Source organism: Poromitra crassiceps (assembly GCF_964638095.1).
Source record: "Poromitra crassiceps genome assembly, chromosome: 15".
Classification (NCBI taxonomy): Eukaryota; Metazoa; Chordata; class Actinopteri; order Beryciformes; family Melamphaidae; genus Poromitra; species Poromitra crassiceps.
Window position 1 is genome coordinate 39,783,215 of NC_139634.1, and position 24,735 is coordinate 39,807,949.

General features: G+C 44.5%; 1 protein-coding gene across 1 annotated transcript in view; it reads left to right on the plus strand.

Moving 5' to 3' along the window:
- Positions 1 to 551: 551 nt before the first annotated feature.
- The window catches only part of arap3 (ArfGAP with RhoGAP domain, ankyrin repeat and PH domain 3), a gene marked incomplete at its 3' end in the record, with an annotated part of 57,976 nt that continues 33,792 nt past the window's right edge, over positions 552 to 24,735 (plus strand). Inside the window, exons 1-12 of the mRNA XM_083652306.1 lie at positions 552 to 661; positions 2,503 to 3,549; positions 5,113 to 5,153; positions 8,041 to 8,123; positions 11,345 to 11,412; positions 12,953 to 13,192; positions 14,535 to 14,604; positions 14,988 to 15,108; positions 16,290 to 16,474; positions 17,192 to 17,298; positions 18,535 to 18,734; positions 23,267 to 23,352. Of these exons, the coding sequence (XP_083508432.1) occupies positions 588 to 661; positions 2,503 to 3,549; positions 5,113 to 5,153; positions 8,041 to 8,123; positions 11,345 to 11,412; positions 12,953 to 13,192; positions 14,535 to 14,604; positions 14,988 to 15,108; positions 16,290 to 16,474; positions 17,192 to 17,298; positions 18,535 to 18,734; positions 23,267 to 23,352 (2,322 nt within the window). The 5' untranslated portion in view covers positions 552 to 587. The remainder of the gene's footprint in view (positions 662 to 2,502; positions 3,550 to 5,112; positions 5,154 to 8,040; positions 8,124 to 11,344; positions 11,413 to 12,952; positions 13,193 to 14,534; positions 14,605 to 14,987; positions 15,109 to 16,289; positions 16,475 to 17,191; positions 17,299 to 18,534; positions 18,735 to 23,266; positions 23,353 to 24,735) is intronic.

Genomic DNA, 24,735 nt, shown 5'->3' on the forward strand with positions numbered 1-24,735 from the left:
TTAAAAGTAATACTAAATCTGAGTAAATATATACAAGCTATTCACAAATCATCTTAGCCCTTAAAGGGCCAGTTCACCAAAAATCAAAAATACATATTTTTCCTCTTACCTGTAGTGCTATTTATCCATCTAGAATAGTTTTGGAGATATAGAGATGTCTGCCTTCTCTCGAATACAATGGAACTGAATGACACTCGGTATTAAATAAATAAGTGAATTAAAACTCAACAGCAGCAATGTCTCTTTCCAGAAATCATGACCCGGTTACTCAAGATAATCCACAGAACTTGTTGTGAGCACTTTCATGTAGGAACTATTTTCTTTAGTCCAAACTGCACCCGCTAGCTGCTAGCTGCCTAGCTAGCAGCTAGCGGGTGCAGGAACTATTTTCTTTCGACTGAACTGTGCGGTTCAGTCGAAAGAAAATAAGAGAAAGAAAAGAAAGGCATCTGGCCTTCCTCACGGTCCTCACGTTGTCTTCTGCTCCCCTCTCTTCAGATGGAGAGTGGCTGTCCGTCTTGGCTGTAGCTCAGTGATGGCCCTTGTGTTTCCCGGGTGCGGAGGAGACAAAGCCCGCGCCTGCGTCAATGTTGCTCGTGATGGCAGCGCTGGATGGAAGCACGCCGGTTGACACCCTGCTGGCAGCGATCCACCTGGAGAAGTAAGCTACGATGTCCGGCTGGGACAAAACCGAGGGCTTTGAATTGAAAATGGAATTTCAAATCATATGTGATGCAGATCTGTGAATGTGATTGTTCATTAAACAAACGCCATCAGATTGGAATCACATTATGTTAAAAGTGCAAATAGCTCATATAACAATATTTCTTTTTTGTATTAATTGTTCAGCTGTAGTGTAAAGCAGTGGTTCTCAAAGTGGGGTCCGGTCCGGGGATCCCCAGGGGTCCTTGAGGGGGTTCCAGGGGGTCCTCAGCAAAAAGGGGGATCATTTATTTTCACTAGAATTCCAACCATAAGTGACAGAATTGATGGCTATTTTGGTCATGGGTTTCATACACCTTCTGTAATAAAACATCTAAAAGTGTGATGACCTCTCACTCTCCTGGCCCCGTCTGGCAGGAGCCTGAAGTTGGGGTCATTAGGCTGATAGGGAAAATAACTAGATAACACAAACTATATTAAATGAAAATAACAGAACAAAAGGTGCATTGGTGAGGAGGGAGAGGGATTGAATGGTCTGAAGCTCTTCTTAAACCGGGCCCAGGTGCACCCGATTAGCTTAACGACCTCAACACTAGAGAGGGCCAGGAGAGTGGGAGGGTCATCACAGAACCTACAATCTTATCAGATGGAGGACCCTGGGACAAAATCTTCTCAAATGGAGGCCTGTAGTCTAATTTGTGTCCGTTTAAAGGGCAGTTTAGAGTCCAGCGATTTATGGTCGTTGCGACCGACCATGATCACATTCCATCGTCGGTGATAACGACAAGTGTTTATACTTCCAGCGACGGGCGATATGCCATCGTTGTGATGAACGTTGCGACCACCGTCAAGACTTCATCTGGATTCAACTTTGACCCCATCGTTGGCTCCATTGTCATGACAACCACAATTTGTTTCTCTCCTACCGCAGTTTCTGAAGCCACTTGTTAGCTAGTTAGTTGAATTAACAATGGCAGAAGATCACATATTTGTCAAAAACTTAATAAACACAAGGACACGGTTCCCGTGCCTTTGGGCTAACGACCGGGCAGATTATAAAGATGCTGTTAAAAAGGCAAATGCCTGGAAAGCGGACATTCTCAACACAGATATAAATAAGAAACCGGAACTATTTTGGTCAGGAGATGATGCTAAGTTGGAATGGTTGTTCAGAGATGAAGTCTTCAGTGTGGCCAGGTTTATTGGGAGGGCTTGGAAACTCAGAATGGAGAAGTTGTTCATCTGAATATATAACTCTGTCTTGTTTATGTTTGAGCGTTTTGTAGCTTGTTTGTTGATTTGTTTGTATTGTTGAACTTGAATGATTAGTGTCTTGTAAGCCCAGACTGGCTGGGCACCTTGAATATGGTGCATGACACAGAAATAAAAACCTATATATCTACCTATCTATCACAGACAGTAAGTAACATACAGCATAACCATACAGCATGTTAGCAAGCAGATAGACAGTTTTGTAATGTTGCAATCAAAAGGGTAACGTGACTGACTTGACTGGCAGCTTCTCTGTCTGTCCGTCCGTGTTGCCATTAATCCATGTGAGAATATCACAACACATCCTGCTCTGTGCCTCTGCGATGCGTTCTCCTCTCTCCTGGGTGTTTATACTTTTTACGAGCGACAGCCTCCAAAATCAGAGTCAAGCGAGTCTGGAAAGGTCGTCACGTTCAGCGATGCCCGTTGGGGTATGATAAATCGCTGGACTCTAAACTGCCCTTAAGGGTCGTTGATGTGAAAATGTTTGCGAACCACTGAGTTAGAGACATGGTTTAACGCATCTATTTTAAATTAAAGTCCGTTCCTTGTCTGTCCTCACTCCAGGTACCTGAACACCTTCCGCCGAGCCGGCCTCCTATTGGCTAGAGATTTCACACACCTGGACCATGATGCCTTGGTCAGCCTGGGTGTAACCGCCACCGGACACAGGAAGAGAATACTGCGATTGGTCAGTCACATCCAGAGGACTAATGAAAAATCTGTAACACAACGTCAAACAGCCAATCAGAATCTAGAGCTCTCACTGGACCGCTGCCAATCAGAGACAGATATTCGCTTGCCGGAACGAGGACCGACGCCGGCATCTCTGGATCAGGCGAGAGTTCCCGTTAACTTTGAGGCGTTCCGAAACAGTTCGGCCCCGAACCTGGGCGCCATGCTGACCAACTCCGGCTCCGCGGACGTCAAAGCAGTCATGAAGCCGGTCCCCAAACCCAGAACCGTCTTCAATCGGCGCCGGACCGCGCCAATTCGGTTCTCCTGTCCGACGCAGGAGGAGACGCCCAGGAGGCTTTCCCAGGAGTCCATCTGTTTTACTGTTCTGGAGGGCCTGAACTCAGAGGAGACGCCCGGCCCGAACGACGGGGCGGCCACGTCCCAGCGCAGACCGAGCCACACCGAGAGGAGATCGAGCCAGATTGAGAGGAGATCGAGCCAGAACGAGAGGAGACCGAGCCAGACCGAGAGGAAGCTGAGTCGTAGCTCATCATTAACAGAATCGGGCGGGTTTTTGCCCCCCGTTCCCCCGCGGCTGAACCGTGGGGTCCCCCCATCCGTGTTCCAGGGGTCCCCTCCCTCTTCTTCTTCTTCTTCTTATTCCCCCTCTTCTCCACCTGGATGGACCAATCAGGACCAGGCGCCCTCTCCGTCCCCGCCCCCCTTGTCTCCCTGTAGTCCAGACAACACTGGGTTCTCCGGATCCTGTTCGCTGCCCAGGAGCGGCTCTGGGATCGAGATGGTCTCTAATGAGATCTACTGCGGCACTTTACCTGGCTTTGTTGCCCCTGGAGGAGGGAGGACGCACTGCAGCCAGCCGGCATTGCCTCAGCTGCCGCCGAGGCAAACGCCGGACAGGAACCCAGAGAGGAACAGGTAGGCTGACCGGATGTCTGTCTCAGCGTACGATCCACCTGTCTGGCTCATTTTTTAACAGCCTTTTTTATCAAACCGGTTCCTCCTTACGGTTGTGTACTTTTTTCTTCAGACATGAAAATAGGAAAGATTTCTCGTGGTGGAAAGTGACCAATTTAAAGCTGCATTCACTAATATTGAAATGAAGACCTCCGCCATAATATAATGTCTGTGTACTTCTTGGCAAATGATGTCAAACATCCAACGTACCATTCTATTATGGTTGATTCTACATGGTGACTCCTGAACAGCAGAAAAAGCTGGACTAGATCTAAGAAAACGTTAGAAAATTGCTATTGGACCCCGATCTCCAAAGCCATACTTATTTTTTTTTTACTCAAATTATATTGTGGTTTTGTAGTTTGTATTGTAGTTTTGTTGCAAATATTTTTGCTTTTTACCACCATCTTTAATGTATGGATGACTCATTTTCATTTATTGATTTACATTTATTAATGTTCTGGCTCAGGCCAGGGCCCCCATACTAACATGTTTTTCCATGGTATGCTAGATCAAGATATATACTGTACTGTACAGATATATATATATATATATATCTGTGTGAATATCTGTGTAATGGTATATATATATATATATATATACCGGTATATATACCATTACACAGATATTCTTCAACATTGAAATTGTGCTCAGATTTGGTCACTTTATATCAGGGGTGGGCAATTATTTTTCATGGGGGGCCACATGAGAAACCCAGATTGTTGCCGGGGGCCGAACAAATATTGTCATGCCGTAACCCATGGGTAACTTTGATGATAGAGAGGGCCACAAAAAATGTCCTCGCTACCAGGTTTTGCTGACGGCCGAACGGCGCCAGCGCGAACAATTTGGTGCATTTGAAGCCAGCTTTAGAGGAATAACTCATTTTAAATTAACAGTTGTGATGTCATTATTCAGTCTTAACCACCAATATTTGATCCTTTTCTCACTCACTCCTATGTCACCACCTGCTCTCAGGGCTTCAAATTAACTTTTTTGACCACCTGCCAATATGGCTGCTAGATTTTAAAGTTACCAGCCAATTAGATTTTCCACTAGCTGAAATGTTTTTCTTGAAATAAATCAGAATATGAGTGGGTTAATTTAAGCATAAGTATCAGTAAGTGTCCCGGGATTCTCAAAGCCTGTGTTGAGGGTCACACGAACAAAAATGCAGTCTTGAAGCTAAATAAATCCAAAACCAATGAGTTATTTGAGTTATTTAAATTTCTACTTCAATGTAGCCTTTTAGTCATAAAGATTTTTGAAAGATTCCATATTCCAGACTGAAATGCTATAACAGAAGTGGAGTATTGGCCAGAATGACAATTTGGACACTTATTCAGCGGGTATCTTGCATGTTGCATTCAGGTGCACTGTGTGTGTAAAAAAAAAAAAAAAAATTTTTTTTTTTTTTTGCAATTCCATCGCGGGCCACACAGGTGGCACCTGCGGGCCGCATGCATTTTGCCCATGTGTGCTTTATATGGATGCATGGTAACTGATGTGTTTCTGTTCCTGCAGCAGCAGCACTTTAAGTAACAACTCTTCAGGATCAGCCAGAGGTGAGTTCACCTGCTGCACATTCACCTCCATGTTTCTACCTGTTGCACATTCACCTCCATGTTTCTACCTGCTGCACATTCACCTCCATGTTTCTACCTGCTGCACATTCACCTGCATGTTTCTACCTGCTGCACATTCACCTGCATGTTTCTACCTGCTGCACATTCACCTGCATGTTTCTACCTGCTGCACATTCACCTCCATGTTTCTACCTGCTGCACATTCACCTGCATGTTTCTACCTGCTGCACATTCACCTGCATGTTTCTACCTGCTGCACATTCACCTCCATGTTTCTACCTGCTGCACATTCACCTGCATGTTTCTACCTGCTGCACATTCACCTGCATGTTTCTACCTGCTGCACATTCACCTCCATGTTTCTACCTGCTGCACATTCACCTGCATGTTTCTACCTGCTGCACATTCACCTCCATGTTTCTACCTGCTGCACATTCACCTCCATGTTTCTACCTGCTGCACATTCACCTGCATGTTTCTACCTGCTGCACATTCACCTGCATGTTTCTACCTGCTGCACATTCACCTGCATGTTTCTACCTGCTGCACATTCACCTGCATGTTTCTACCTGCTGCACATTCACCTCCATGTTTCTACCTGCTGCACATTCACCTGCATGTTTCTACCTGCTGCACATTCACCTGCATGTTTCTACCTGCTGCACATTCACCTCCATGTTTCTACCTGCTGCACATTCACCTGCATGTTTCTACCTGCTGCACATTCACCTCCATGTTTCTACCTGCTGCACATTCACCTCCATGTTTCTACCTGCTGCACATTCACCTGCATGTTTCTACCTGCTGCACATTCACCTGCATGTTTCTACCTGCTGCACATTCACCTCCATGTTTCTACCTGCTGCACATTCACCTCCATGTTTCTACCTGCTGCACATTCACCTCCATGTGTCTACCTGCTGCACATTCACCTCCATGTGTCTACCTGCTGCACATTCACCTCCATGTTTCTGCTGCACATTCACCTCCATGTTTCTACCTGTTGCACATTCACCTCCATGTTTCTACCTGCTGCACATTCACCTGCATGTTTCTACCTGCTGCACATTCACCTGCATGTTTCTACCTGCTGCACATTCACCTCCATGTTTCTACCTGCTGCACATTCACCTGCATGTTTCTACCTGCTGCACATTCACCTGCATGTTTCTACCTGCTGCACATTCACCTGCATGTTTCTACCTGCTGCACATTCACCTGCATGTTTCTACCTGCTGCACATTCACCTCCATGTTTCTACCTGCTGCACATTCACCTGCATGTTTCTACCTGCTGCACATTCACCTCCATGTTTCTACCTGCTGCACATTCACCTGCATGTTTCTACCTGCTGCACATTCACCTCCATGTTTCTACCTGCTGCACATTCACCTCCATGTTTCTACCTGCTGCACATTCACCTGCATGTTTCTACCTGCTGCACATTCACCTCCATGTTTCTACCTGCTGCACATTCACCTGCATGTTTCTACCTGCTGCACATTCACCTGCATGTTTCTACCTGCTGCACATTCACCTCCATGTTTCTACCTGCTGCACATTCACCTGCATGTTTCTACCTGCTGCACATTCACCTGCATGTTTCTACCTGCTGCACATTCACCTGCATGTTTCTACCTGCTGCACATTCACCTGCATGTTTCTACCTGCTGCACATTCACCTCCATGTTTCTACCTGCTGCACATTCACCTGCATGTTTCTACCTGCTGCACATTCACCTCCATGTTTCTACCTGCTGCACATTCACCTGTATGTTTCTACCTGCTGCACATTCACCTGCATGTTTCTACCTGCTGCACATTCACCTCCATGTTTCTACCTGCTGCACATTCACCTCCATGTTTCTACCTGCTGCACATTCACCTGCATGTTTCTACCTGCTGCACATTCACCTCCATGTTTCTACCTGCTGCACATTCACCTGCATGTTTCTACCTGCTGCACATTCACCTGCATGTTTCTACCTGCTGCACATTCACCTCCATGTTTCTACCTGCTGCACATTCACCTCCATGTTTCTACCTGATGCACATTCACCTCCATGTTTCTACCTGCTGCACATTCACCTGCACGTTTCTACCTGCTGCACATTCACCTGTATGTTTCTACCTGCTGCACATTCACCTGCATGTTTCTACCTGCTGCACATTCACCTCCATGTTTCTACCTGCTGCACATTCACCTGCATGTTTCTACCTGCTGCACATTCACCTCCATGTTCCTACCTGCTGCACATTCACCTGCATGTGTCTACCTGCTGCACATTCACCTCCATGTTTCTACCTGCTGCACATTCACCTCCATGTTTCTACCTGCTGCACATTCACCTCCATGTTTCTACCTGCTGCACATTCACCTCCATGTTTCTACCTGCTACACATTCACCTCCATGTTTCTACCTGCTGCACATTCACCTGCATGTTTCTACCTGCTACACATTCACCTCCATGTTTCTACCTGCTGCACATTCACCTCCATGTTTCTACCTGCTGCACATTCACCTGCATCTTTCTACCTGCTGCACATTCACCTCCATGTTTCTACCTGCTGCACATTCACCTCCATGTTTCTACCTGCTGCACATTCACCTCCATCTTTCTACCTGCTGCACATTCACCTCCATGTTTCTACACTCACTGGGTTTTTCATCAGTGACGATTCAAACTGGTGCGTAGCTCAGTGGAGCACAAACACTAGCAGGGTTTAGAGCTTCTGTTCCAAACCTGACCACCACCATGCTGTTCATGACTCCACTCCTGCGGAGACACTTTAACCCCGTGTTGGTAAAAGCTTCTGCCAAATGCTATACTGCATGTTAACCCCGTCATGTTAACCCTCCCACAGCCTCGACGGACGACCCCGAGGAGGAGATCAGTCCGTACTGCGAAACCGTTTTCCAGCCCAGACGGCACCCAGCACTCTGCGAGGTGAGGAGTAGGGATGGGATCGATCCGATCCAATATCGGTATCGGGTGCCGATACTGACATAATTCATGAATCGGAATCGTGAATGGGGGGGGGGGGGTATATATATATATTTTTTTGCAATTCCAGCGCGGGCCGCACAGGGGGCGCCGGCCGTAATTTGCCCATGTATAATAGTATCCTTCTTTGCCTTGTATATTTTCTTAATTTTTTCTGCTTTTTGCAAGGTATATTTAAAAAGAAAATCTTTAATTGGCCACATTTTTGCCTATACTGTATATTCAAGAAGAATATTGGTATCTGAATAATATCGGTGTCAGCAGATATCCAAATTCAGGTATCGGAATCGGATCGGAAGTGAAAAAATGTGGATCGGTGCATCCCTAGTGAGGAGCAGCACTCTGGCCCTCCAGGCTTCAGCTTTACGCTACGTTCACACAGGGCACCTATGCCTTGCCTTGCCTCAACCCACGCCTACGCCTACAGACCTTGAGCTGCGCGTGAACCTATCACACGCTTTTGTGATCACACTGCACGCCTCTCCACGCTGAACCTGAGCCGAGTTACAAGAGCCTCTCCTCTCTCCCGAGTGTTTTCTTTGGTCACGTGTGGTCCCGAATTATCATGGGTAGGTAATATAAATCGGATATATTTAATGTGCTGGATATGTATAACCAGGTCTCCTTCTTTGGTGACTGCTGTCATAGGGAACTGGATGCTGTTGTACTAAGTGGATTAACTTTTCATTGTCCATCTTGCTTCTTCCGTCGCTATTGTCTCTCCTGAAGATTTGTTTACCGACGGGGAGAAAGCCCCACGTTATCGCCACCCGTCAATCACTCTCTCTCTCTCTCTCTCTGCTCAACATTGTTGTAGTAACACCATTTTATTTTGAAATTCAGTTGACTTTGCCATTTCCCACGGATATTGTCGCGTTTTTCCTTCATGGCTTGACAGAAGAAGTGTGCCTAGTCGGCTTGAAAATAGAACTCACGCCTAAACGATAAAATCGGCGCAGGTCAGGCGAGGCGTGGGTACACGCAAGGTTCACGCCGAGGCGCCCTGTGTGTACACAGCCTCATTGACTAAAAAGGGGTCCGCCATTTGCCCATCGCTGCTCTGCTATGAAAACCCTCTGCCTGCTGCCTGCCTGTCTGACTTTTTGGTGTTGATTCTGCATCTTGAACAAACTCTTTAAACTCTCTTTGGAGGCCTTGCCTACAAATACTTGTTATGTGCGCAAAATACTGAGATTTACATACGATTAACATATGATATGCATGACAATGACAGGCACAAAGAGGCTTTACTTTATCGACTGCTGCAGTTAGGCAGCTTTCCTCTCGTGCAGAGAGAGAGAGAGAGAGACTAGAGAGAGAGAGAGACACTAGAGAGCAAGAGAGACTAGATACCGAGTGAGAGACTAGAGAGCAATTGCCCTGATTACCTAATGATGTGATGTCACTCGAGCAATGACATCACACCATTAGGTAATTAGGGCAATTGTAATTAAATGTCATCAGCGATGTCATCAGTGATGTCATAAATCCTTCCTGTCTGGGGCTATCCTTGGGCAATTGTAATGTCGTCAGTGATGTCACTTGAGCAATTGCGATGTCATCAGTGATGTCATACATCCTTCCTGGCTGAGGCTATATAAGTGGTGGAAGATGGCATTCAACATTCCCACCTGGCAACACTGGGCTGGTATGTATTTGTTTTTGTTCTTTTTCCGTCGTAAACAGTGTGTGGATCTCAGAAACCATACTGGCCCGTTCCTTTAAAACTGGGAGCGAAGGATTTCACGGTTTGGTGACGTCACACGCAAGTTGTCGACGTTCCGTTAAAACAGACGAGAAACCAGCCAGGGTAGCTCTAGCCTTGCTCTAGCCAGGCTAGCCATCGTTAGCAATAATAGTTGATAACAAGGCATTTTGCGGTATTTTGCACATACAAACACTGCAGCAACATGTCCACACAGATAGCAGTTAGGCAGTGCTGTGTGTACAGCTGATTTAATGAGACACAAACAAGACGGAAGTGCTAATAAACATTATTTACTACGATCCTTGTTGCACGGAGCAGCTGTCGTAGCAAAAACTTAGATTCAACTTCTACCAGCCATGTGTGTCTCTTTTTTGCTATGACACAGCCATCTTGGATTTCTCACATATAACCCCCAGGTCACCAGATGCTTGTACACCGTCATTGCCGCTTGTGGCTATTATTTAGTTCTTTTTCTTGTCCATTTCTTCTGTACATTTGTTTTTTCTCTAGCCTATATTTTAGATACCCACTTTAATTCTGCCAGAGAGAGTCAGGTTCTCTCCTCAGGCTGCCAGAAACAAGAAGTTAGGCATTGTTCTGAGGAAGAGGAGGTAACGTTAGCAATGTCAACTTGTGCATTAGGGCTGTGCAATACAATCAATACGGCAATATATCACAATACTATATCGATATTTCAGAAAAATATCGTCATATATCGTTGGATCTTTTTGGTGTGTGTGCAAAGCCGTGTGTTCAGTGACACAATAATATTTATGCACTAACCCCCACCCCCCCCAGTGTGTAACAATGGGATTTGCTACATGTAACACCGTTTTGAATGAAATATACTTTTGACTCAGTTTGTCCACTGAGCTATCAATATAATGTGATGTACATATTACACTACCTGCGTGGTAAACAGCAAGTCAGATTTTCAGCTTTATTTTAACATTTTCAGTATGTAGAGTATTGCAATTATATATCGCAATATGTATCGTATGTATCGCAATGTATCGTGATGCAATCGTATCGTGAGGTCACCGCCAATACCCAGCTCTATTGTGGATGTGGAAACGTGTAACGTTTCTGTCTGGTGAAAGGAGAAAGGCTCCTCCGGCTACAACCTCATTCCTCAAAACATCAAAGCTGGAATATGAAGGGTTTCCTACCAAAGTGTATACATCCATTTAGCAACAAGTCAATTGATAGCTCATGTTCATCGCTTTAATAAGTCAGATGACATTTCCATCTCCTACAAAGCTGTTGTTTTGAAGGCAGAGAGCGCTCAATTTAGCTGCAGAGCTCATAAATCTGTCAGAGAGGCTTTTACTCTCAGAGCAACAGGCTTGTTAAAATGAGGGGGTGTGTCTTATCTGGGAGTTGAACGTCTCCAGTCTATGATTAAGCAGAATGTGTGTGTGTTGTTTTCATGTGTTTGTAACCCATTGATTTCCAGAATGAAAGAAGCAGAATGGAGGGAAGGGAAATGAGGAAGGAGGATGAGAAACACACAGACGATCACGGGTAAGATACCAGTGTGCAGTGGATTTTAAACATAATACCAGATACCAGTGTGCCGTGGATTTTAAACATAATACCAGTGACTGTGTCAAATGGATTTTAAAGATTTGTGATCTGATGTAAGGCTACCTGTGCTATTTGGGATTTTGGAAATCACTGAGCTGACACTTGGCAAAATTGCAACCAATAATTTATCGGCAATAAACAATTCATTACGATGATATTTTTGCACATGTGCTGTAGTTACAGTTACACGTTGCAGTTTTTGCCAAGCAACTCTCGTAACCCTTCATTAAGAGCAGTCTAAATCCCATGATTTTTGCTAATGCGGAAAAACTTTCACATGTGTTCCCCTCATTATTTGAAACTTTGGCCACGTTTAGTCTGATAAGAAGATCCAGCGTAAAAGTGTCACAAAATATGGAAATGAATAATAGGTCCTCTGTAAAGCCATTTTGATCTAAAGTCTTTTGACATTACAGTAGTAGGTTAGACAAATAAATAATGAGTGTAGAAGGAGTCTGTGCTTCAGCCACCTCCGCAGAGGGAGGTGGCTGCTCACAGGGCATGACAGGAATAGCAGCAACAGATCAATGGGTAAACCCAAAGAGGATCCTGGAGAACTTGAATCGCGGGATAAAGTATTTTAATAGAGGTGCAAAGACTTAACGTTTCTACGCTCATCAGAGTCAAACATCAGTGGCAGAAAAAACAAGTGGTTTAAAAGGCCTCCCTAGTACACCATGCAGCTGCTCAGGATGGGAGGTGGTCACTCAGTAAGCCAATAGAATGACAGTAGGTAATAGAGCCAACCCATAATTGACAAGGCAACAAATTATGCAATAAGCAAAAGCAATAATACAGTAGAACAAATGTACGGTAATAGAAACAAGTATACTCTTGGTTGAGTGCTGTCATTCTATTGGCTTATTGAATGACCACCTCCCATCCCGAGCAGCCAATGACGGGCAGGAATCTAAAATACAAGATAGTTTAGATTTGTATGCCTCCGCCGGGGATAGCCGTGCTGGAGGCATTATGGTTTTGGGTTGTCCGTCCATACGTCCGATGTTCGTTAACGCGATCTCTCAGGAACGCATTGACGGAATTATGTCAAATTTGGCTCAAACGTCCACTTGGAGTCAAGGAGGAACCGATTACATTTTGGTGGTCAATTTTGGTGGTCAATTTTGGTGGTCAAAGTTCAAGGTCGCTGTGGCCTCACGAAGCCATTTCCTAGTTCGTTAACGCAATATCTCAGGAATGCCTTGATGGAATTTCGTTACATTTGGGTCAAACGTCGAAGTCTGGACAGACATGGATGTCGACTGCTCATGTTGGATGAGGCATATATCCGTGGTGCGGTCATTCTATTTTATTTTACTTTTTTGACCGCTGCATAATCCCATTTGTGTTTTCATATATTTGATGCCAAAGGGAAATAAAGAAACACAATATATAACGTCACATCCTTTTTAGTTGCAAGGAGGGAAGAGAAAACGTTATATGGAATGTAACACTTGACTTGACTTGTGATGTCCAGGGGTCAGAAGCTGTCCTGGGCCAAGCGTCTGTCCCAGGCTCTCCACTCGGGCGACTCTCAGGGGTACAGCACGGTGGGTGAGCCTTTGCCGCCGCATCGCTGCCTCTCGCTGCCCGCCCACATCTACCCCCCCGAGGCCGAGGACGATCTGACGATCTCGCCCTACGCCAGCTACACCTCGCTGTCTGAGCGGGTCGCGCCCCTCATCTGCGGCTGGCTGGACAAGCTGTCGCCTCAGGGGTGCGTTGGATTTCAAACTTCATTCATCACAGGAGGGCTTCTCTAAACTGTGTTACTGTCATGCAAATGTGACATTTCAAATCTCAAGCTTAGCTCAAATTTAATGATTTTATAATTTTATAAAATTATAAATCATTAAAATTATATTATATGAAAGTGGCTTAGGGCAATCTCCGTTTGTTTGTTTCAATTCTCTCCCGGAAGTGATGTCACTCAACTGGAAGTTATGTCATCAGTGATGTCACTTGAGCAATTGTGCATTGTGACATCATCAGTGATGTCTTTTTATTTTTTCTGTGTGTTTTCTGTGTGTATTTGTTTATACTGTACATGTACAAGTAAGTGTGTTTGTATTTGTGCACCTACTGTATGTGTATATGTCTAAAGTAGGGGTGCACCGATCGATCGGCAAGCAATCTGTATCGGCCGATTTTGACCTCAAATATGCGATCGGCTGATTGCCGATATATATATATTTTTTTAATAAAAAAAAGCCCTATCACTAATCAGGCTTTCCAACGATATAAAATACAATGCCAATTGGTATTATTAAAGGGGAGAAATAATCGACCTAAAATAACGTTTCCAAACTTTCTTTGAGGAGTTTATATATCGGTGATCGGTGATCGGTAATCGGTGATCGGTCGATGATCGGTTGGGCAGATATTTCCCATAGGCGATCGGCAATCGGTGATCGGTGGCAAAAAACGTGATCGGTGCACCCCTAGTCTAAAGGTATGTACAGCCTTTTTTGTGTATCCATGCATGTTTGTGTGTGTCTATGTGTGTGTGTGTCTTTTTGTGTATTGTGTGTACGTGTGTGAGCGTGTGTCCCTCTCTCTGCAGGGCTCCTCGCTCAGTGCTGGCTGTGTGGCTGCATCTCCTCCTCTCTGCTCCTCCTCCTCCCTGTGTCTCCTCCCTGCTGAGGAGCTGCAGCTGCCTCCTCTCTTCCTCTTCCTCTTCCTCCTCCTCCTCCTCTTCCTCCTCCTCTTCCTCCTCTAGGTGTGTGTTTGTCTTCTCTTCTTCCTGTTTGCATTCCTTATTCACTCCCGAATGCCCTTCCTTCCTTCTCGGCTTCTGCCTACACCCTGAAACAAGAAGGCTCTTCCATGGTGCTTGGGTTTTAATAAATGAACCTTTGTTTCCTGTGTGTGTGTGTGTGTGTGTGTGTGTGTGTGTGTGTGTGTGGGGGTATGTAGCGGTTGTATATGTGGTTATATGTAGTTAAAGTTATATGGTTTGTGACCAATCCGGTTGCTTGGATGAAAGCCGTTGTTGAAGTGACTGTGTTAGAGTCTTGGATTGTGGAAATGTGATTGATCTGTGCTGTTCTGTGTTTCAGGAACTACGTTTTCCAGAAGCGCTACGTGAAGTTTGATGGCAAAAACCTGATGTACTTCGGCAGCGAAAAGGTAGTGAAAAAATGAAATGCAATCGACTCCAACATTTCTCCTTACTGTTCTGTATTTAAAGGTGACCAACACTGAGTTTATGTGACACTGTGCACTTTCTGCCAAGCCTGAATAATACAGAAGATCAGATGCTCAGCTGATTAACATGTTAATGATGTCTAGAAGAGCTAGAGAGAGAAGTACAGTCTGTGATAAAGCTACCTTAGCCTCGTTAGCTTTCTGTTGAGTTCTGTTTGCGAACAGACCTGGAACAGACACATCTGCTCAGTTGTCACAGTGTGCACAGTGACAGTGTCCAGGCGATGCTAACCTCTGTGTTTTAGTACTCATTCCTCTGGTACTCCTGGTACTCTATAGTTGTCCCTACATGCTCTGTGTTTCAGGATATCTACCCCAAAGGAGTGATCCCATTGGCTGCCATACAGATGGCCCGCCCAGCCAAAGACAATAAATTTGAGCTAGTGACAAGTAACAGGATCTTTGTTTTCCGGACCGATAACGAAGGTAAACAGCCCACTTCAGAAAATCTCTCTCTCTCTCTCTCTCTCTCTCTCTCTCTCTCTCTCTCTCTCTCTCTCTCTCTCTCACTCACTCACTCACTCACTCATTCTCTCTCTCTCTCTCTCACACACACACACACACACACACACACACACACACACACACACACACACACACACACACACACACACACACACACACACACACACACACACACACACACATAACCAGAGAGAATGAGTAGCATGGCTCCCAAACCTCGCAGGGAGCAGCGGTCATGTGACTTGCGCACCACCGCAGAGGCAAAGCCTGACCCAATAACATCCTGTTGTCCCGACACGAAATGACCATTTCCCGATCGCAATAATTAACGAAAATTCGACCAATCTCCTCAATATTTGTGGGGCTTAGTTGCAATTTGTCAAAATTCCGGCGATTTCTCTGCAAAAATGGCAAAACAGATTCTCCCCAATCTTACAGGAAAACATCACATCAAACTTGGCAAATTCCATTGCAATTTTTGAGAAAAGTTGCATTCCCCCCCTTCAACTTGAAATTTTTGCCATTTCCCTCAATTTGACAGCAAAATAATCACATAAAACTTCAAATTGCATTGCAATTTTTGAGAAAACCACTACAAAATCATGCATTTTGATCGCAACAAACGAGCCCCCCCCCCCACACACACACACACACACTCCTGGAGGGACTGATTAAGAAGTTGCTTATTAACATGCTAGTGTATCGGTTCATTACTAGTCATTAGAAAAAAAAACATTATTAGTATCTTCTTCTGCACCGTCTATTTTACTAGTTGAGGCTGGGCAATATATCAATATTACTGTATATCCATATTGTGATACTAACTAGACTAGTAGGTATCGCCTTAGATTGTGCATATCATAATATGGTGATATGGCATAATAAGTGTTGTCTTTTCCTGGTTTTAAAGGCTGCATTATGTAAAGTGATGTCATTTTCTCAACTTAACAGACTTTTATATTGAAATATTGTAATTGATTGTGGCTAATGGTGTGTGTGTGTGTGTGTGTATGTATGTATGTATGTATGTATGTATGTATGTGTGTGTGTGTGTGTGTGTGTGTGTGTGTGTGTGTGTGTGTGTGTGTGTGTGTGTGTGTGTGTGTGTGTGTGTGTGTGTGTGTGTGTGTGCGTGTGTGCAGTGCTGCGGCAGCGCTGGGTGGGCACGCTGCAGGAGCGGGTCAAAGAGCAGCTGGTGTTCGGCCGGCCCCGGTTCGGCCCGGGGACGCACTGCCAGAAACACGGCTGCCTGGAGCTCAAAGGAACCAAGTCCAAAGTGTACACCGCCATCAACACCGAGCAGATCTGGCTGTACAAGAGCGAGCAGGTGACCCACCGCCAATACTAATGAGCTGCACCGACCCAGAGCCACTGTACTCTGGAGTCTGTGCAGAATACTGATCAGTGCTGGCTGGAATCAATTACACAGAGTGCTTAAAGGAACAGTTCACCCAAACATGAAAATTCAGAAGAAGGGCGGGTGACGTTTTGTAGAACACAATATATTCGTGTTTTCCATGGAAACAGAGTTACAACATTCTCCTAAACAATTGAAGTGAATGGTGACTTTAAAATGAGGATTAAAAAATAGCCTCCATACTGCTCAACTGGTGTATTCCAAGTCTCCACAAGCCCTGAGATGCCAAGTTGACTTGAAAAGATGTCATTTCCACACGGTTTTTAGCTGAAATCTTCACTGTAGCCGTTAGCATAAACACAGCTTTCAGCTCAGGGCTACGGCGATTTCAGCTAAAAACAGAGTGTGAATGACGTCTATCACATTTGACTCTTGATCAGCTGTGGGATGGAAGCTGGCTGATGCAAAACAAAATCAAAATCAGTTGATGATGTACAGAGAGTAACAAGCCTGTTTTTCAAAATGTAGTAGAAAGTATAGTTCCTGTTCTTTATCAAATAAGTACACCTGAGCAGGCAGACTGTAAAACAAAACACACCTCATCTCAAATCAAAGAGTTCCCACTTCTTTCCTGTCTGCCTTCAGAGAGCTGAAATACAGTTTTGGCGTCATGTCTGTTGTTTGCAGTGTTTTCGGAACGGGATCGGCATCACCCTGATCGAGGCCCGCGGGGCGACCATCCGAGACGGGAAACACAAGAGCTTCGACCTCATCACTCCCTACAAGACATTCAGGTACCAGCTCATTATCAGCTCCGTTAGTGACATCATGTTATTGATCAAATGAATGATGATTACTGATTCAAAACTCACTGATCAATATGCAAGAGCAAGTTCTAAATATTGTTCAGTGCTCATGGTTTAGTTTTAAAATCTCCTCAGAATAGTGTTCTTCATGATTGTTGATTTTTCAAAGTTGAACTGAATGAGAATGAATGTGAAGACTAACGCCGGGATTCCACTGGTTGCATTTGCGTTGCGTTGCGGCATATACAATTTGATTATTTAAACTTACCCTTTCAAAAGTACATCACAAACTGTCCATTCTGCTGCAACCCGACAGCGCTCCTTAATCCAGAACCTTACTTCCCAAAAGTTCCTTTTTGCCAAAAGTTCCTTTTGCAATGTAAAAAACGGGTCCATTGGAGTAAACGGAGATGCCGCATCTCTTCTAATATTCATGCCCATTGCCACGCCCCCTTTTTGTCAGTGGGCATGGGCAGTTGGCCCATGGGCAGTTGGCCCATGACCTGCTCTTCTACCATGTTTTGTGCAAATCAGTTCATTTCTTTTTGAGATATCCTGCAGACAAACAGACAAAGACAAACGGGCTAAAACATGACCTCCAGGCCAACTCCGTTAGTGGCTGTAAATTACAATGACTTCTTTAAACAAATTTGATGTGTATCTACAGTAAATAAAGGACAATTTGGATTTATATAATACGCTTCAGTTCAAGACTCATGGTAAACAAGAAATCACGAGTCTAAGCCAGAGACTATTTCCCTTAAAACAGAGATGGGATTGTGTCCAGAGCTTTAATTTGGAGCTGGGAACTTACTCCACGAGCGGAAGCAGCAAAAGTCCAGTTCTCTCTGCCAGGCGTTTTCCATTTGGTTCCCCCCAAACCCGGGTCACCGGAGGAGAACAAGCTCTTTACGGCTAATCCCCAGCTCGGGCTTCACAGCACACCGGCTCACAGTCTCCCAGCACAATTTCAATGCTTTAACAACTGAATTTGATTTATTTTTGTGATCAAATCAATCAAACAGGAAAACAGAACCCCCAAACTCAACTGGATCTGTTATTGTTTTGCTGCCGAAACTTAAGAAAATCAAGGAACCTTTGCTTTGCTTTTCAATGTCACTTTCCTACTGAAATCTGAGGAAGTCCTTCCTCTGCTGAAATGTCACAGCTGTGGCTTTTCTCCAGCAACACATCTCACTCCAAGCCTCCTTTCTGCCCCGTCAGCTTCACGGCCGACTCGGACCGGGAGAAGCGGGACTGGATGGAGGCGCTGCAGGAGTCGATCGCTGAGACGCTGTCGGACTACGAGGTCGCCGAGAAGATCTGGTCCAACCGCTCCAACCGCATGTGCGCCGACTGCAAGTCCATCAACCCCGACTGGGCCTCCATCAACCTGTGTGTCGTCATCTGCAAGAACTGCGCAGGTAGGAAACGCTGGATTAGACTAGATTACATGAGATTAGATTACATTAGATTATATTACTTTAGATTAGATTACATTAGATTTAGAGATGTAACGGTATGAAAATTTCACATCACACTTATCGTGACCAAAGTTATCACGGTTATTGTATTATCACGGTATTCGTAAAAAATTGTGTTCAAAAAGTACTGAGGGACTCCCTGAAATCATTTTACAACGTTTTATATTGAAAACGCAGACCCAAAAAGGATTGATACACTCACTGAAATCATTTCTCCAAGGCTGCACGTTTGCATCTGGGAGACTGTTGCCAATCGCAAGGAATTTGATCACAGTTATCATTAAAAACCAGTTATCGTTACATCCCTAATTAGATTAAATGGACTGTTGATGGTCTCTGTGGGGAAATCAGTTCAGCTCAGGATACAGCAAAGTAGAATCTGATATCAATAAGAAAAGAGTGAATGGGGGGTAATTAATTCATTCATTAAAAAAATACATTTCCAACACTTGGTTATATTAGTAAAAATGTACAAATTAAAACGTGCAACAATGATTATTATCTTTTGCGGAGGTTTCTTGTGCATTGACAGTACAGATGTCTCGAGTTACTTTATGCACATTGTGACATCGAAACTCCAAAAGTAGGAGAATGATACAAAAACAACAACATGCATAAATGAACAAGCAAGAGAAGTAAAGTAAATCAATATACAGCTGTCACCTTGAAAAGGGAACTGGCAGCGTTAGACTTTGTTGTTTTCTGAGCTGTGAGATCTGTTGAGGATTTATTGCAGTGCTACTTGATGCAGCGTTGGCATATGAATGCCAGGCATTGCAATGCGTACAATGTCGTTTCACCGAGTTCACGTCAATGCAGAAGCTTCACTTTAAAATCCTGAAATCAGTCCCGGCATTCTCAAGTCTAGTTGGCCTGGTGGTGGTGAGAGAGACTGAGATCCAACCAGAGGATGCAGGTTCCATTCCCCCTTTTCCTGTATCCACCTCCTGGTCTCACAAGGCTAAACCCAAATCAGCTATTTCTCCCAAATGTTGCTCTGGGTCTGGGAGATATAATGTACCTACCTCCCGCTTGAGAAAGTCTCCCTCTGCTGAAATGCCTCTGCCTCTCTGTTTTGAAGCAGGTGGGGAGATTTAACAGTTTCTCGCTGTATGAAACCCTGGTAGAGGCCGGTATCCATCCTACTGTGTCAAGTGTCCATGAGCAAAACACTGAATGAAAACACTGAAAATCAACAATGTGTTTGCTCTACTCTGTTTACTTTCTGACTTCCCACATACCGTTTTTGGCTCATCACTGGCTACAATCGTTAGCTAAAAACCATTAAATACAGCTCACAAAACACGCTTTTAAAAATCGCTAACTGTTACCACGTAAGGTAAAGCTATTGTAGTTATTACCACGTCAAATTCATATGGGAACAAATTCTTGATTATGCCGAGGACCATTTTTAGTGCATCAGAACTAACACCGGCTACATAGACGAGCAGAAAAAATACAAAAAAATCATTGTTGATGTTATTATTTTGATCAGATTTGTTGACGGTAAGCGATGCATTAAAAAACACCAGCCTTATCTTTAACCAGGAAAAGAAAAGCCTCCACTTGGCTAAGAAGCTCATGTGTGAGGTTGGCTGGCAGTGTCTCAGTCAGGTGGTGAAGGTGAAGTCACACACCATGTGACCACCGCCAGGCCGGGGGTTTGAATCCAGTCGAGTAGCTTCGTCCCATGATCCCATGACCCCCACCCCCTGGCATGACAAGTATTCTTTCATATTGCCAAAGCATGACGTTGTGTAATAATGATTCAAAACAAACCAAATGTTGGAGTAATTAAAATAATAATAACAGTGATCAAATAAGAACGGTAATGAAGAACAAGCCACAATATGAAAAGAAACAGACGTTGGAGATGAACAACAAACAATCATGTAAACTCTCATGTCATCCTTCTCTCTCTTGCTCTCTCTCTCTCTCTCTCTCTCTCTCCATGTCTCTCGCCACACTAGACTACAGTATAAAGAAAACAAAGGACAATGAAATATTTTTGACTTTTGAGAATGTGATGCACTTGCACTTGCTGCTTATAGGAACTAACAGAAGCTGCCAGTCAACACGCAGCTTTATCTCCACACCAGATAACTGCAAGTAAGAGAAGAGCTAACGTCAGCAGACTTTACCAAATAAAATATAGCTACTGCCAAGCTGCTGAGGTCACACTAAGTGTGTGAAAAGACTTTCGAGGAAAAACACGTGTGGGCATGTGTGTGTGTGTGTGTGTGTGTCTGTCTGTGTGTGTGTGTGTGTGTGTCTGTGTGTGTGTGTGTGTGTGTGTGTGTGTGTAAATGTCGATACCTGTGGAGGCATGAATCACTGCAGGTGAAACTGTCACTGTGCTGGTTAAACTGCATTTTGTGTGTGTGTGTGTGTGTGTGAAAGAGAGAGAGTGAGAGAGAGAGATTGAGTGACAGCTGCTGTCATCTCATTGCCGTTATCTCTCCGCTCCGTCGGCTGCGGCCTGCAGTCATAGATGTTTTGTAGCTGTTCTCACCTGGAGCTCGCCTCAAACTGAGGCTGCGTTCACAGACAGCATGTTCTGATCGGTCTATTCAAACTCTGCAGCGTTTCCACCTTCAGTTCAGCTGGTTTGTCCAGGAAGACGAATGCTTGGAAAGCCTAGCTCAAGATTCAAGATTCAAGATTCAAGATTTTTATTGTCACTCCATGGTACAAGTATCACGTGTGAAATTATTGTGCTGTGGACTCCGTTTACGACATAGTACAAATAGGCAACAAGCAATGAGCAATAGGCAATAAGAAATAGGCATCAATAAGCAATACTAAGCAGCAATAGGCAATGAGGCAGAATAGCGATAAGACAAGTCAGTGGCATATTCATTGCACATAGGTGCACATGTTATGTGCATACGTTAGACATGTTCGGACATTTTAATTCGACGTATTTGACATACAGTGCAAATAGCATGTACCTTATTAAACATACAATTAAACATTAGGCATTGTGCATACGTTAGACGTGTTCAGACATTTTAAATTCGACGTAATTGACATACAGGTGCAAATAGCATGTACCTTGTTAGACATACAATTAAACATTAGGCATACATAATGGTAGCAGCTGCAGTACGGTACGGTACGACTACTACACTATTTGTGTATGTTAAGGAGTCTCGTGGCCTGCGGGAAGAAACTGTTCCTCAAGCGATTTGTGCGTGCTTTTGGAACCCTGTATCTCCTCCCTGAGGGTAGCAGGGAGAACAGGCTGTTGTGGGGATGGTGACCTAGCAGAACAAAATTAAGTCTGGACTGATGCTCATTCTTCATGTGCTCTTTACTAGTATGAACACCACAGAGGAAGAGATCGACTGTCCATTGTTTTGGGGTTTTGGGTCTAAACATATAGCTGTAACACCGATACTGTAGCTATTATTCCGCCACTATTTAAAGCATGGCACCCATGCTCTTAGTATTTCGCTGCTATTCAAAGCATGGCACCCACTCTTCCCTAAAGCAAGGCACCCATAAGCTCTATATGTGAACATGTGCTTATTTGGCAAAAGGACTCACTACTAAAGGCTTGCAGCCAATTAAATTAGGCATAGTTTGGTTGCTTAGAAATTGACATATGTCCGTTTGCAAGATGTGCGTCTATATTTCTCATTCTCTCCCCACCTCCTCCCTCCCCCTGCTCTCTTCTCCCCCACACCCCCCCCTTCCCCTCTCCTGCTCTCTCCTCTTGCTCCTTCCCCACCTCCTATACCCTCCAACTCCCATTCCCTCCCCACCCCACCACTCTCTCACATTCCCCCTGCTCTTCCCCCTTCTCCTGCTCTCTCCTCTGCTCTCTCTTCATTTCTATATTTTCTATATTATCAATTGTTCAAATGTTATCTTTATTCTGTATATTCTTGTTACTGTTGTGTCAGCTAGAATCAGCTAGACATACTTTCTGTGAAGCCCTCTGAGACATGCTTGTGAATTAGGGCTATATAAATAAACTTGACTTGACTTGACTAGCTCTGCCCCCCTATGGACGATAGGGTAGACCAGCTATAATTTACGTCATCATTATCTAGCTTATTAATTATTTTAGAAAACAATGATTATGATTATTTGCCAAATCGAGACAAAAACAAAGCTGTGTCAGTGAGACATTATTTCGTGATGACATCATGAACCCAGCAACATTTCTCTGCTGCGCTGGCAACAGAGTGACTCACTACAAACACCAAACTGCTCTGTCGCGTTTTGTAGCCTGAAATCTGAATGCACCATAAACCCTTCAGCCACTGCAGCCTGTGTCCTGTTACCAGGACAATAGGTGTGACTAGTGCCACAAGACTGATTGTCCTCCTCCATTGTGTGTGTGTGTGTGTGTGTGTGTGTGTGTGTGTGTGTGTGTGTGTGTGTGTGTGTGTGTGTGTGTGTGTGTGTGTGTGTGTGTGTGTGTGTGTGTGTGTGTGTGTGTGTGTGTGTGTGTGCGCCTGCAGGGCAGCACAGAGGACTGGGGACGATGGTTTCCAAAGTTCAGAGTCTGAAACTGGACACCAGCATCTGGAGCAACGAGATCGTCCAGGTAGGACCATGCAGGATGGATGGAGGGGGAGGCGGATTACTCAGAGTTCAAATGTAGGTTAAGCAGATAACTGGCTAATTTGCGAGCCTGTCTCACTCCCATAACAACCAATAAGAAACAAAATCTGTGGTTAACAAAAGTTGATGAAACTGAGACCTTTGTGTTCAGCAAGATCATCTTTCACAAATGAACACCGCTTGTATGATGAAGTGTAAATGTGATCGCCACAAATCACGATTGGCACAAAACATGTGAGGTGTAAGTATCATCTCACAAAACAAAAAGAAAACATTCAAAAAACCCACTGACCCCCTGTGGCTGAAGATGGAGGCCAGCTCTATTGCCAACTCCTCTCTGCCAGCCATCTTATTGTCTAAGCTAGAGAGGCCGGGGACTTTTCAGGATTTGGGTTTTGTTGTGAGAAACTCCCTCAGAATTCTAAACCAAGATAGGAAAGCTTTGAGTCTACCAGATGTTTCTGTCCACGCTCCAATTTGTTTCAATCACTCTTTTCTACCTCCTTGGTCAGATAGAAACTAGCATGCCTGGAGTGAGAAGGGTCTGGCTTCCATCAAACACCTATACATAGGTGTAGATGGTCAATTTGCATCCTTTGATCTATTGAAGTTTGAGTTGCCCGGCACGAACTGGCTCAGATTCCTGCAAATCAGAAATTATGTTCGATCCAAGATTCATACCTTTTGAAGCGCTCCCAAATGAACATGCTTTTTTCAATGTTTTGCTGAGCCCTCCTCACTCCAAGCACCTCATCTCTAGATTTGTGTGTCTGTTTGACAGCTGCACCGTGGCCTCTACTGAAAGGATTAGAGAAGCATGGCAGGAGGAACTTGGTACTGAATTATCTGACATTATATGGGAAAGGAGTCTGTCAGCTAATGGCAGACACATCAGCTGATCCAATTTAAAGTCGCTCACCGTCTCCACTACTCCAAGCATAAATTACACAGGATCTTCCCTTCTGTCTCACCACTGTGTGACAGGTGTCATGTGTCAGAGGGCACACTATCTCATGCCTTCTGGTTCTGCCCTTCACTAACGGGATTCTGGGCCAAACTATTTGACTGGTCTAGGCCTACAAAATAACCCTTCAGCCGGAGGCAGAAAATCACCATCTTCGGCTGCTCAGAGTCCTCTCTGAACTTCCTTACAGCTGTGCAACAGTCTCTGACACAGGGGACAACTGTTGCCAAGAAAATCATCCTGAAGGAAGGAATGGAAGTCCCCCTCCTCACCCTCTTTTCAATTGTGGCTGATGGATATGACCTCTGTTATACGGATGGATTTTGATTTGATTTGATTTATTCGGATCCCCATTAGCTTATGCAGTCTCTCCATGTGGGGTCCACATGTGGGGTCCACATG